The 15,166-nt window shown below is 45.2% G+C and overlaps 1 protein-coding gene across 5 annotated transcripts in view; it reads right to left on the reverse strand.

The window, feature by feature from the left end:
* Positions 1–6,363: 6,363 nt before the first annotated feature.
* zgc:63587 (uncharacterized protein LOC393431 homolog) overlaps positions 6,364–15,166 on the reverse strand; it is a 28,854-nt gene continuing 20,051 nt past the window's right edge. For 2 of the 5 annotated variants that reach the window (XM_062542855.1, XM_062542859.1), the window contains exons 8-13: positions 13,225–13,326; positions 11,999–12,144; positions 11,194–11,277; positions 10,516–10,573; positions 9,312–9,404; positions 6,364–8,621 (exon numbers count right to left, since the gene is read on the reverse strand). In XM_062542855.1, coding sequence (XP_062398839.1) covers positions 9,336–9,404; positions 10,516–10,573; positions 11,194–11,277; positions 11,999–12,144; positions 13,225–13,326 — 459 coding nt within the window. In that variant the 3' untranslated portion in view covers positions 6,364–8,621; positions 9,312–9,335. Of the gene's footprint in view, positions 8,622–9,303; positions 9,405–10,515; positions 10,574–11,193; positions 11,278–11,998; positions 12,145–13,224; positions 13,327–15,166 lie in introns of all 5 variants that reach the window. The other 3 variants (XM_062542856.1, XM_062542857.1, XM_062542858.1) reach the window with 3 other exon arrangements.

The raw sequence follows: 15,166 nt of genomic DNA on the forward strand, positions 1-15,166 counted from the left end.
TTTAGGTCATACCATGAAATGAAAAACAAAGTAAATAAAATACATCCTACCCTCACAAGTGATATTTGCTGGCAATCCTCCTTCTCCATAATGTGTCATTTGTTCAACATCAATTCATGTCAATTATTCATACGCTCACTATGTGTTATGCTACACACATCAAATCCATACGCTACCACACTGCTTAGTGCTTAGTGTTGAGGGTTCATATCTTACTCACAGGGAAACAGAAGTGTCTTAGTTCAGTCTCTCACAAAAGCAAAAAAGCAAAAAGGGAAAAAAAAGATCTGGAAGCAAACTAAGAGGGTCTAGTGGAGAGCATGAGGGGGTAGAGGAGGAGAAGACGAGAGGAGAAAAGAAGGGAGGGGAGAAGAGAGGAGAGGAGAGGAGAGGAGAGGGGGAGGAGATGGAGACGGAGGTTTTGTTGAATGGAACAGATGTCCTGCAGAGACACAATGGTCTCCCTCTCGCGCACACACACTGCCCAGCTGCCAGTCACACACACACACACACACACACACACACACATGCATGCATAAGCTCACACCACCTGGGGTTCTGCACCCACAAATGGGGGCTCAGACCCACACCCACACCCACACCCACACCCACACACACACACAAACACACACACACACACACACTCTCACTCACACACACACATACTCCAGAAAAAGAAAACATAAAGACACATATTAAAAAAATAGACAGGCACACAAACATACACACAAGATCTCCATCTCCACAGTGAGACCAGTTTCATATCATTACTGTATGTGAATTTCCGTGTAAGCAAGCCAGCTTAAAATGATGACACACATAGCCACAAACAGAAGCAAGGACGTTTGTTTAAAGCTTCAGTGACCAAAGTCAGCTAAACCTGCATGCGGTGTGGTGCTGAGGTATTGTAACAGTATCCAGCTGTGAGAACCTTACTAGCCAGTAGCCAAAGTTGTGTGGGGACATTCAGTGAACGCCCTTCACTCGCTGGAGCCTTAAGATACTGTATGTGTTAGCCTTAAGAGATGTGTTAGCAATGTGTTAGCCTTAAGAGATGTGCTAGCCTTAAGAGATGTGTTAGCCTTAAGAGATGTGCTAGCCTTAAGAGATGTGTTAGCCTATGTGTTAGCGCACACACTAGACATGTGTGAGAGTGCTGACAGAAGTACAGCGCAGGATAGTGCTTTTGCGGTGAAACTGCCAGAACTGTATCTAGACTGATGCAGTCACACGTGTGTGTGCGTGCGTGCGTGCGTGCATGCGTGTGTGAGTGAGTGAGTGAGTGAGTATTTGTGTGGACCCAAATTCTGTGTAAGTGTGACACAGCCAGCCAGGGGAGAGCAGCACTCAGATCAGACGCTACATCTCTCTTCCTCACACCTGGGAGTGTTCCATCTGACAGAACTATTACAGCTCCAATCCTGCCAATACTGTTCACAAAAAAAAAACGACTACTGTAGAGTAGGCCCAAAATACTCCATTGATCCAATTTCACCGAGACAGTGGCCGTGCTGAGATGGTCAGGTGATAAAGGGCGTTTACTCAGGAAACAGATGGACACAGCTCTTTGGGGGAGAGGGCCAGACCTGAAGCCAATCACTGCAGAGAAAATAGTCACTATGCTTGCTGACAGAGTAGAGTTTAGTTTAACGGGTCTATCTGATAAGCTGGCAAATGAATGGTGGAACTGATGAAACAGAGACCCATATCTATAAGATGTCTCTGGCAGATTAAGTCACTACAGTTGGTCAGGCTTTTGATAGCCAAACAGAGCTACATGTATGAGTGATGAGGCTGACACATACAGAAAATGAACCACAGTCGCGAGAGTTTCTGACGCTCTCACACTCGCACTCTCACACAAGCACATGCACACCTACACACACACATGCGCACGCACACACACACACACACACAGAGAGATACACGCATGCATGCATGCATGCCTACACACACACACACACACGTATGCATGCAAGCACGCCTACAGACACACACACACACACACACACACACACACACACACACACACACACAAGATTTTGGGTCATTGAGAACAGTCACTGTATGTAAGAATCAAATGAGCGTTCAGACATTCTCAGAAGGTGATGTCAGAGTAGTAACACAGCAACAGACAAGCTCTCCCAGGCCGACAATAAACAAAGAAAAACAAACAAAGAAGAACATACATATAAAGACAAGTTTCTGTCATCATGTAGTCATTCACACCCCTACACGTGCAGAGACACCCACAAACACATATGCACAGGCTAAAAACTCAAAGACAAACACACAGGAAATACAGAAATAGAGCTGACTATCATTAGTTTGACTTTTTCAACTGAGGCTCTTTAGGTCACACTGGACTGTGGTAGTGTACAGTACAGCTATGGTAGTACACACACAGTACACACACACACAGTACACATCCACGCACACACACACACACACACACACAGTTTTATGGCACCATTACACATGCAAACACATCCAGACCCAGTCAAAAATGCAAGATATACAATACACGCACACATGCATGCATACAATAACTGTACATAAGCACACCGACATAGATATTTATGCGCGCGCGCACACACACACACACACACACACACACACACACACACACACACACACACACACACACTCAAACACACGCACACACACACATGCTTGAGTGGCGTGCCCTTTACGGGATGGCATCGGTCGAGTGCCCAGTCCTTCCACCCCATTACCAAATCAGAGCTGAATGCCAGTGAGAGAAAGAGACGACTTGCCATGATGCCACAGGGCACTGTGAAGACGAACGACGAGATTGAAACCCAACCGCCCAAGCTGGCGAGGGTGATGGCGCCAGATTCACATTCCCAGCTGCTTACAGTGGTGCTGCAGCAGTGGTGCGTGGTGGTGCTAAGATTTAAGGGATGCCCTTAAGGACTAAGGAGAGACAAGACAAGGGACTAAACTCTAGTGCAACCGTGTGAATTTGTGTGTGCGCGTGTGTGTGTGTGTGTTTGTGTGTGTGTGTGTGTGAGAGAGAGAGAAAGAGAGAGAGAGAGAGAGAGAGAGAGAGAGAGAGATGGGTGGCTATAATGAGTGACAGAAAGTAAAAATCCAAGACAGAGAGGTAGCGAGAAAGGGCAGTCTCATTGGATCGCTACTGACAGAGGAATCCACACCTCAAATCCTACCTCACATGAAAGTGGTCAAACAGCTTCATCAACACCTGCCAGGCGTCTGCACTCCCTCAGTGAACACACACACACACACACACACACACACACACACACACACACACACACACACACACACACACACACACACACACACACACACACACACACACATGGAATCCCTCACATTGCGTACATGCTTGTAAAGTTATGCAACTGCTTTAGGGTGCCCGAGGAGAGCCAGCAGAGCAGAAACATTTGAAATGAGGTATCTCTCTCCCTGTTTCTTTCCCACACACACATAGACACACTCACACACACACACACACACACACACACACACACACACACACACACACACACACACACACACACACACACACACACAGAGAGACACACTCTCACTCACTCTCTCTTACACACACACACACACACTCTCACTCACTCCCTCTTACACACACACACACACAGACACACTCTCACTCACTCCCTCTTACACACACACACACACACACACACACACACACACACACACACATAGACACACTCTCACTCACTCTCTCTTTCACACACACATACATTTGTCATGTGGCCATACACACGTCAGTAGAGATTTACTCACCCACACTACACAATGTGCAATACATGTTTGAGAAAGCATGCTCCAACAAACACCTGCACACATGCACATTGACATGACAAGATAAGGTATGCTTATGCTCAGAGTTCTGCTTGTGTGTCTCTGTCTCCCTCTCTCTCACACACACACACACACACTCTCTCTCTATCACACACACACACAAAAACAGAGAGAGAGAGTGTGAGAGAGAGAGAGATCTAAACACAGGAGCTCCTAACAGTAAAACACTTCAGCTGAAGGACCTTTAGCGAAACCCCCAACTCATTTAAATGCAGCTCAGTGTGTTTGAGAGAGAAAGAGAGAGAGAGAGAGAGAGAGAGAGAGAGAGAGAGAGAGAGAGAGCGCTTTTCCATCTTTGTGATGATTGGTGGGGGGGGCGAGATGGAGCAGTCAAATGGGTGGGTGGACTTTAATGGGGGATGGGGGGTGTGGGTACTAAATACAATGTGTGTGTGTGTGTGTGTGTGTGTGTGTGTGTGTGTACTTGACCATCAGTATGCGTCCTTGTTTATTTATGTGTGTGTGTGTGTGTGTGTGTGTGTGTGTGTGTGTGTGTGTGTGTGTGTGTGTGTGTGTGTGTGTGTGTGTGTGTGTGTGTGTGTGTGTGTGTGTGTGTGTGTGTATGTGTGTGTGTGTGTGTGTGTGTGTGTGTGTGTGTGTGTGTGTGTGTGTGTGTATGTGTCTGTGTGTGTGTGTGTGTGTGTGTGTGCATGTGCATGTGTGTGGGTGTGGAAGATGGGGAAAGCAAACAAGCAGGTCAGATTTGGAATGTGTGTGAGATAGTGAGTGGGAAATAAATAGATAGAGGGAGGGAGAGGGAGAGAGGGAGAGAGGGAGAGAAACGAGAGAAATGTCAGTGTAGGCGTGTAACCTAAAACGCCCACTCCAGCTCCACTAGTTAGGTATGAACAAACTAAATGGAGATGTCTATGGGAACGAGAGAGGATAGTATGCCTATGGCACATCTTCCCTGCATCCAAAGCCAACGCCATTTCAATCTATACCCTCTTCACGGTCGAAGCCACCCATTCCCTTCGTGTCCACTGATCTGCTCAGCATAGTGCAGAGATGAATTCATGTGAGAAGCTGTGCTTGTAACCATGGAATCTCCAGGGAAACGGCTCTGGGTTCCTCAGCCCTGTTTCCCCGACAGCACAGACACCCACACCCATGCCTCGTGCCTATCGCATGAGTGTGATAGTACAGCACAGATTAAAACCCTGATTCTGGAGAAGGAGCTTTTTTAAAAAACCGTGCGTTTATGCGTAACAAAGCGACTCGATCCTTCCGGCGACATAAGGCGGGGGAGTGTGGAACAGCTCGCGAGCGTCTGCGCGCATCAAGCCTAGACACTCGATTCCTCTTGTGCCAAGCGCTCCAACGCCAACGTCTCTTATGGCCCAAAGCAACGATGTGTGAACATGATGTAGACCAGAGGTGCGAATTCACCGGCGCGTTTTACGTGCAGTCACCGGTAAATAACAGGCTAGCCCATAGACGTAAAATGCAAACATCATTGTCGGAATCTTGGGCGACATTATTACAGCATTCTGCTATTTATCCTGTTGTGTTACATCAAGAGGATGGGAGTATCCTACCAGCCAGGACCTGGAAGCCAAGCGCATGAACAACGTATGCATGCAAGTTGTAGGTGTGTGTGTGTGTGTGTGTGTTTACCTCACTGTCTTCTACATCGCATCGCAGCAGGTCGCGAGGAGCAGGTGTCAGGAGCCCGAGCCATAGCGCGTCGCATCCGGCACACAGTTAAGAAAGACAGGGACAATTTAATACAGTCTGACATGCACAAACACACACAAATACTCATCCGTGATATTCCTATTCAGATTATTACCCGGTTTGATAAAGCGGTTCTTGTATCGGATATTGCTCATCTCGCAGGCTCGGTAGCGCCCGTGCTCCGGCTCTCCGGTGAAGGCAGTCGGTATTTCTGCTTAGGATTCCTACTTGGGAGGAGAGGGCGTTGCGACAACAATGCTAACCCCGCCCTGTTGATTCTAACAGCCAATCACACCTAGCCCGATCACTCCCGTTTGCAGAATCGGGGGCCCGGTGCTGGAAGGACGATTTCTGAATGTTATTTTTGCCGTGACCTCACGGCCCGTCGGATCATCAGCATTCTACGCCGCGGGGACAAGCTGAGTTTGTGCTGATTCCACGCGGCCTCGTTTCCGTTACGCAACGCCCTTCTCATGCAGCCCAATTTCCTCCGTTCTGCGATGATCACGAGCAGAGATGCATTTCAGCCCGCGAGCAACTGGGATGGCAAGGGGAACGCGAGAATGTGCATGCTTGTGTTTGTGTTCAGTTTGGACACCTGTGTTTGCTTTTGTTGTTCAATTTCAGCCAGATGTGAGTGGAAGAATGAGAGACAGACAGACAGACAGAGAGAGAGAGAGAGAGAGAGAGAGAGAGAGAGAGAGAGAGAGAGAGAGAGAGAGAGAGAGAGAGAGAGAGAGAGAGAGAAAGGTTTCTATCAATTGTGAATGAATATGTCCATAATAGTGTGGGCAAAACAGAGCGCAAAGCAAGTCAGATTGTTCCAAGCTTGTTGACAATATTTATTTTCTTAGAGTGAGTTGAAACAGAGTACAAAAAAACAGAATACATAAGGGTCTATGAAATAGAACTACAGTAGCACTGACTCAACCATCACAGCAGAGCACTATTGGCAAGGACTAGAGTCAGCATTAATCCCAAAACACCAAGCCAACCCATGCAGCTCATCATCCAAATATAACTCAACACCCCCACCTGCAGAATACAACCACTGATTTTGGCATTCACTACAGATCTCAACAAACCACATGCAAAATGCAAACATAACAACTTAACTCTGTGGGGAAAAATACAGTAATAAAAAATAATGAATAAAAAAAACAGATGGTAGATGGTCAAGATAGAAATCAAGTTAAGGCTTTTTGAGAGAAAATGTGTAAGTGTTTTTGCTCTGAATGTGCTAAAGCATCCCTACAACTGACACTATAACCACAGAGGAAGTTGTGTGATCCATCATCCAACAAATCTGATCTCACACACATGTATGCACAACACACACACACACACACAACCTCCCTGATTACTCTCCGCTGCATGATCAATCGCTGAATCTGTGCCAAACATTACCATGGAAAGCATTTGACAATGCACTGATCGCTCTCTCCTGATTGGATCGTCACCACATGATCATACTTTTTGTTTTTTTAAAGGTTGCCCTCCCTCATGGCTTTCAGCGACTCGGCAGTTTCTTAGGAGCTGAGTCACAGTTAGCCAGGGAGCTTGTCTGAGTCGGCAGACCCCTGATGAGGGTTTCTTTGTAGGTCTAGTGACGATGTCACCCCATAGAAGGTGACCTCAATGCACACAACCACAGCGAGTGCAGTGATGGAGCCAAGCACATCATAACTCAGACAGAGCGTGTGGCTTATGATCTGCTGCTCGGTGTGTGTGTGTGTGTGTGTGTGTGTGTGTGTGTGTGTCTGCGTAATAGTGTCTCTATGCTGCTGACAAACCTTGAACTCGTAAGTAACTGTGCTTATAGGGCATTTATCTGAGGTGAAGCTGTCAGAATTATTCCACTCCGAAACGATTACTGAATAAATATCTCTTTTTGATGATCTAATTCTTAAAGTCTAACTGTACCTTTTAACAACAAACCCAAGTAGTGACCGTACCATTACTTAAAATTAGTCACTTTGTCCATTGGGAAATTGAGCCAGTGATCTCACTATGCACTCAATACGTGATCCATCAATTTCTGTCATAGATCTAATATAACCTGATAAATTAAAGGCAACACTGGCGAGACTAGGCAGTGGTCACTATACACATTTAGCAGTAAGTTCCACTACAAGCCACAAGATGGCGGTGTTGACTTGCCAGTGTGTGATGCAAGGCACCAGGCAGTTTTCCATGTCCACAGCATCAAGAAAGAGGTTCTGGGGCTGAGACATATAATACCACTAGACCTCTACCCGCCACACACACTCTCTCTCCCTGACTCAAACAAACAAACAAACAAACACATACACACAAACACTCAGAAAGAGCCTCGGCTACATTTCTCGAACAGAAAGAGACACACGGAGAACGAGTAGAAAAATCAGCTGTTCTTCAATAACACAAGCAACAGTGTAAACGTTGTCACATTTTAACACTTAAGCTTCCCTTTCATCCTGCATCCTCTAGTCTCCTACTCGCTCGTACCGATTAAGATGCCATGCTATGACATGCTAATTACATGCAATCCTGAACGTTAGAGGCATATCACTGGATATTTGCTGAGTCCTGACAACAATGTTTCATAATCAATATTAATATCTGTTACAGTATTACAGACAAAACATAATGGTAACTGACAAGATTAGGTTCTAATCTTGAGTTTACCACTAGTGCTGGTGCATATTTAAAAAAAAAAAATACTAATAAAAAATCACAATTAAGATATGTAAGTAACCAACCCTGTACAACGTTAGGGTGTAAGGTTTTATAAGTTTCTGTGTATGTTATGCATGATCCATAGTAGAAAAAAATGTTTTTCCGAAATTGTTTTTTTTTTCTTTTTGATTAAGTTAGTAGAACAATAATGAGGTCATGTAATTGTAGTGTATTTGTGTGTGGTGTGTGATGTGTGATGGATGCGTGATGTGAGGTGTATGGTGGGATTGTCTTGCACGTTGCCAATTCTGGCTGTTGTGTTCCTTGCTGGTGGTGTCTTGTGGTTGGTGAAAAGATCCAAGTGGGCGGAGTCCAGATGTGACAGATCACTTGTCAATCAACACAGGGCGGGTCTGTTGAGATGAGAGGATTGGAACACAGAATTAGAGTTGAGAATGAATACTGTGAGTCAGAGCCTCTCTCTTCTTCTATGGATTGGAGCGTTTAAAGGGATCATGCAACAGTAATTTTCTCCTTGTTGACACTAAAACAAGGCATGTCAATGTGACAAGGGGATGTATGGGGCTTTTCAAATTTGACTGCTACCTTCAATGCTCGTAATGACCAAAGAGGGAAGACAGTCATAGAGCATGTCTACATTACAACTGCACTTATTGATTACACTCCTTCCCCTGTTAGTACTCAAGCAATACACCTGAAGATGCCCAAAGATGTTATATGAAGCCTATTATTATGCATATAAAATGCGATGTCAAAATACAAGCTCGGCAACAACAGTTTTATTCGGAGCAATTTATCAGAGTAATTATATGGAGCAGATGGAGGTTTTTTTTGACAAAGGTAAAGTTTTGAAGGACACACTTATTATTTTCAATCAAAATAGTTAAATAAAAAACTTGTAAATGACGGTATTTCCTATGACCCCAAACTCCTGAACAGTAGTGTGAGTGGACACACTTGACAGTAGACTACGGCTCATAACTACGCTCACCGGTGTGGACTGAGGGGGCAGTGTGTGGAGGAGTTACAGATAGACGACACCACACACACATACACATACACATACACATATACATACACACACACACCGCCCCCGTCTTCAGGTCTCAGTCATCTCCAGGCTTCATCTTCATCTGGGCCTGCATCTGAGCGATCATCTGCTGCATTCGCCTCAACTAGAGAGAGAGAGAGAGAGAGAGAGAGAGAGAGAGGGAGGGTGGGAGAAAGAGATGGGGAAGAAGAGAGAAGGCAGAGAGAAGAAGAGGAAAGAGTAGAAGCAGAGGAAGAGAGGGAAAGAGAGAGGATGGAGGTTTACATCAGAAACGTTAAGAATATACAGGAATGGTTCCACTGGTGATACAACCTATACACGGATTAACTTCATACAAACTCAGGCACAAGTTATTGTATTCTGGGAGCACAAATGGATTCCAAAACAGTGTTAATCTGCAGTGGTATTTCAAGCTGATTTCCCCTTCTACACAAAAGGGAGTTTAAATAGGACATTTGTGTGCCCATGAGAAAAACACACAAACACAACTTGTGTTTTCTAAAGATAATCCATATACTGTAGTAGTGAAAGAAGATTACAGGTTATTTGACATTATGAAGACCTATAAAGACATTACTACAATCGTTGTAACCACTAAGTAAGTCACTCACACTCACTCTCTCTCTCTCTCTCACACACACACACACACACACACACACACACACTTAGATGGTATTCCATAGGTTTGCCCTATGAAAACTACACCCAGTCATTGTATATTGGTCCATCTGTTAAATGCAAACAATGCAGAACAATCAGCAACATTCTCAAATTCCACAGGTCAGAATGACCTTGTGTGAGGACACACTGCCTGATGTAGGGCAGATACACACACACAGACACACACACACACACACACACATACATTGTATGTTTTCCATACATCACACGGGACATTCCCACCATTTTAAAAAGGCCAGGCACACTGGAAGCTGATGTCATATCCTGTGCAGACATTCATGTTTACCAACTGGCCTGATTTTATGGCCCATTACACCCTAAGGAGCTATAGGCCCACCCAGCACACACACACACACACACACACACACACACACACACACACACACACACACACACACACAGAGAGAGAGAATGGGGGAAGAAAAACAGCCCTACTGGGGCAGAAGGGGGACTCCAAGGCATTTATTATCTACCTGTCAAGTTCACAGGGTACAGTTCAGGGGTGTGTGTGTGTGTGTGTGTGTGTGTGTGTCTGAGAATGAGAGAGTCCTTACCTCAGCTTCTTTCTCCAGCAGGATCTGATCTTTGTCCATTCCTTCCTCTTCCACAGCTCTGTAAAGACACACACACACACACACACACACACACACACACACACACACACACACACACACACACACACACACACACACACACACACACACACACACACACACACACACACACACACACACACACACACACACACACACACACACACACACACACACACACACACACACACACACACACACACACACACACACACACACACAGGATCAGCCTTCTGGGACAGTGCTCAGGATCAGTGCTCCCTCTAACCTTTTACCCAGAAGGCAACATTCCTCCACTCCTTGCTACACTCGAAGAGTGAGATCGGCCAGGGCAACAGGTGAATGTGAGTGCCGGGAGGTTAAAAGAGCTATGACAAACGTCTTAGAATTAATCATAAAGGAATGCAAACGCAAGGTGTGTCCAGCTACAAGTAGAGAGAGAATTCCTCTGTGTGTCCACCAGAGGGTGACCAGACGTCCCCGTTTTTGGTTGTCTGTACCCAGGCAAAATACAGAAAAAGTACCTATGTCCCCGTTTTTTGAAGATAAAGCTTGTATGTATTTCAATCAGATTGATAGTCAAACTGAAAATGTCCCTGTTTTTGGGATTATGTCCACGGTTATCATCATCAGCCATACCTGCCAGCTCTCTTGAGTCTCTCAGAGCGGAAGTTCTCATAGTGGAGGTCCTGAGTCACCTCCTGCAGGTCTTGCATATGTGTTCTACACACACACACACACACACACACACACACACACACACACACACACACACACACACACACACACACACACACACACACACACACACACACACACACACGTTAACAGAGAGAGAGAGAGATGTCAAAGTTACTGTCTGTGATAAGTGATATATCCACTAGAGGGCAGTATTTACAATCTTATCCTGAGTAAAACGCGACTCTCGTGTAAGCGTAAACATCACTACAAACAACAAAGGGTCGAACTGTATTCAAGGTGACATTTGTTCATTGTGCAATGAAACTAGAAAATGGTATACATGCATTGCAAACATATAATATTAAAATGTTTATAAGTTTGTCGGCCTGTGTGTGTGTGTGTGTGTGTGTGTGTGTGTGTGTGTGTGTGTGTGTGTGTGTGTGTGTGTAATTTGCCATCATTGTATGTGTTGCATTCATTTTTGTACAGTATAGTTAACCATGTGGCAAGCCTATGGTTACTGTGTGTGTGTGTGTGTGTGTGTGTGTGTGTAATTTGCCATCCTTGTATGTGTTGCATTCATTTTTGTACAGTATAGTTAACCATGTGGCAAGCCTATGGTTAATGTGTGTGTGTGTGTGTGTGTGTGTGTGTGTGTGTCTTTGTGTGTGTGTGTGTGTGTGTGTGTGTGTGTGTGTGTGTGTGTGTGTGTGTGTGTGTGTGTGTGTGTGTGTGTGTGTGCGTGTGTGTGTGTGTGTCTTACACCAGCATGGTGCGCAGCTTGAGGAAGTCGTTGTGCTCGGGGTTCTCCACCTCCACCACGCCCCAGGGGTACAGGCGCCCGCGGATCTTCTTCCCCTTCACCTCGATCAGCTGGTTGGAGCCAATCACTGCAAACGGAATACTGGCCTGCAGAGAGCCAAGGCAGAGAGTACATATTATTATCTGCTATCTACATTTGCTTTTGTTTTTAATCCATTTGATTATTCATTTTAATACACATTTTATACACATGTTTGTTGTTTTAACAATATGTTGTGTCAGTTTGTGAGAACTATGATGAGAGAATTGTGTCAATAAACTGAATTAATTATAATGTCGAGAAATTTAAATTGATCGAGACAAGGAGAAGGAGAGAGTTGGGATATTATATAAGAAGGGGGGCAGGAAGAAAGAACAAACTAATGGATAGAGAGAGGGAGAGCGGGAGAGAGAGAGAGAGAGAAAGAAAGAAAGGAAGACAGAGAAAGCCATAGCAAGAGAGAGGTAAGGAGAGAGTTTAGGCATTAGAGGGCGAGAGAAGGGCGAGAACATCAAAGCATAAGAGTGCAGGAGCAGAAGACGGATGGAGAGAGTTGAAGTGTGAAGAAGGTAGGATGAGAGGAGCTGGATGAAGAGACGTCGAGAGAGAGAGAGAGAGAGAGAGAGAGAAAGAAAGAGAGAGAGAGTGAGTGAGTGAGTGAGTGAGTGAGTGAGTGAAAACATGTGTGTGTATGAGTGAGTGAGTACGTATGTGAGTGAGTGAGTGAGTGAGAACATATGTGAGTGAGTGAGTGAGTGAGAACATATGTGAGTGAGTGAGTGAGTGAGAACATATGTGAGTGAGTGAGTGAGTGAGTACCTATGTGAGTGAGTGAGTGAGTGAGTACATACAGTATGTGAGTGAGTGAGTGAGTACATATGTGAGTGAGTGAGTGAGTGAGTGAGTGAGTGACTGTAAGTGAGTGGGTGAGTGAGTGAGTGAGTGAGTGAGTGAGTGACTGTAAGTGAGTGAGTGAGTGAGTGAGTGAGTGACTGTAAGTGAGTAAGGATTGCTGGTGAGTTGGAAAGGAAGTGATTCATCGCTCACTCATTTTATCTCTGACTGCAACCAACACAACAGTAAACACATTACAACACTCACCCAAGCTTATACCACACGGACATAAACGCACATGCACAAACACGTACAGTAGAAGCAGACACATACACACACACACAAACACACACCTTGAGGACACGTGTCTGCTCCTTGAACTCCTCATCCTCATCCGAGTCGGCGTCAGGAAGTTGATAGATGCGAATGCCGTGCTCAGAGATCTCATCCAGGATCTGCAAACGCACACATGAATCAATCATGATTAAAGCTCATCAACATCCCATCAGACACACCCAGACACATACATGCATAATCCAAACAAAGTCTCTCTCGCTCTCTCCATCACACACACTTACACATCTGTTCACATTTGAAGAGACAGTGCTATCAAAATTGTAGGAAAAACACACACACACACACACACACACACACACACACACACACACACACACACACACACACACACACACACACACACACACACACACACACACACACACACACACACACACACACACACACACACACACACACACACACACACACACACACACACACTTTTGACACCCCATCTAAACAATACAAGAAATGACATCCCATCATAACAGCACTAATCACACACATCAATTACGCAACGTTTCCCCTGCAACACCGCTACTGCGCCAACTCTCTCTACACCACACAGAGAAACATCCACCCAAAACACTGACCTTATCATGACCTTCAATTCAACTCACATTTTGATTTCTATTTATTTATGCTGTTCCATTAACAATGGCCATTGTCTCAACGTGCTTCACAGACACAGAGACCAAAAAACACCAACAATCCAGCTCACAACAAAATGCAGCAAGGAGGAAATAAAAGTCAAGCACTTTCTACTAAGCTGATATTAATAAACCATCAGAAATGCATCAGTGAAGTCTTGAAATGTCTCCATAAGCCATAAAACCACTTCTTATGAACAGGCGCGAGTGTTCATTACTTATAAGCACCAACTCTTCATTCACTTAACGCATGTATCCACTCCTTAAAGTGGTCTTTTAGTTCTGCTGTCTCTCATCCTTAAAGAGGACAAATGCTGCTGCTAAAATGGCCTGCGCTCAATTCCTCAGTGGCTCTATGCTAAAGACATTGAAGACCCATATTTATCCATAATATGATCAACACATGGTGCACCCCTGCAAACACAACTAGCTATATATGGTCGGAGGTGGTGGTGCACCTGTCCTCACATACCAAGTTGTATCATTTCTGTAACCCAAGTCCGAGCACGTGTTGGTCAAAAATCAACAACTTTTCACCAAAATCACAAACTGTACTTTAGATACTGGCACGCATAACACAGCTGTTGCCAAAATCTCCCCGTTCCACCCCCCCTGAAGCAATTCCAAAGTTTTCTTGAGACACAAAAGCGTGCACGGAAGTGACCTTGGGACGACCTTCCAGTCACCTTACAGCAAATGGGGTGCCAGCTCCCCATCATCAATTGGTTCAGGCCCTCGCTGTGCCAACTCCAATCTGGACAAGGACGTGCTTTGATGTGCCAGGCAGGAAATGTACAAATCACTCCATCAGTCAGATGGAGACAAAAGAGAGACTGCTGGGTAGGGGGGGGGGGGGTGTAGAGTAAGTGGTATGGAAAAGGAGGGGTGGAAGGGAGGCAAGAAGAAGAGAAGAAAGGGTAGAGAGAGGGAAAGAAAGTGAGGGATGAGGAGGGTAAGAGAAGTGAGTTGGGAGGAATAGGCCGGAAGAGAGAAAGAGAGCTTTCGTTTGAGGAGGAAGGAGCGACATGAGAGACCTCAAAAGAGGTCTTGAAAAGAAGATAGAGGGAGAGAGAGAGAGAGAGAGAGAGATGAGAAAGAGCAAAGGAAGAAAGAGAGAGAGAAAGAGATGAGAAGGAGCAGAGGAAGAGAGAAGGAGAAAGAGAGAGATGAGAAGGAGCAGAGGAAGAGAGAAAGAGAAAGAGAGAGATGAGAAGGAGCAGAGGGAGAGAGAGAGAGAGAGAAAGAGAAAGAGAAAGAGAGATGAGAAGGAGCAGAGGAAGAGAGAAGGAGAAAGAGAGAGATGAGA

This window comes from Sardina pilchardus, chromosome 8, assembly GCF_963854185.1.
Source record: "Sardina pilchardus chromosome 8, fSarPil1.1, whole genome shotgun sequence".
Lineage (NCBI taxonomy): Eukaryota > Metazoa > Chordata > Actinopteri > Clupeiformes > Clupeidae > Sardina > Sardina pilchardus.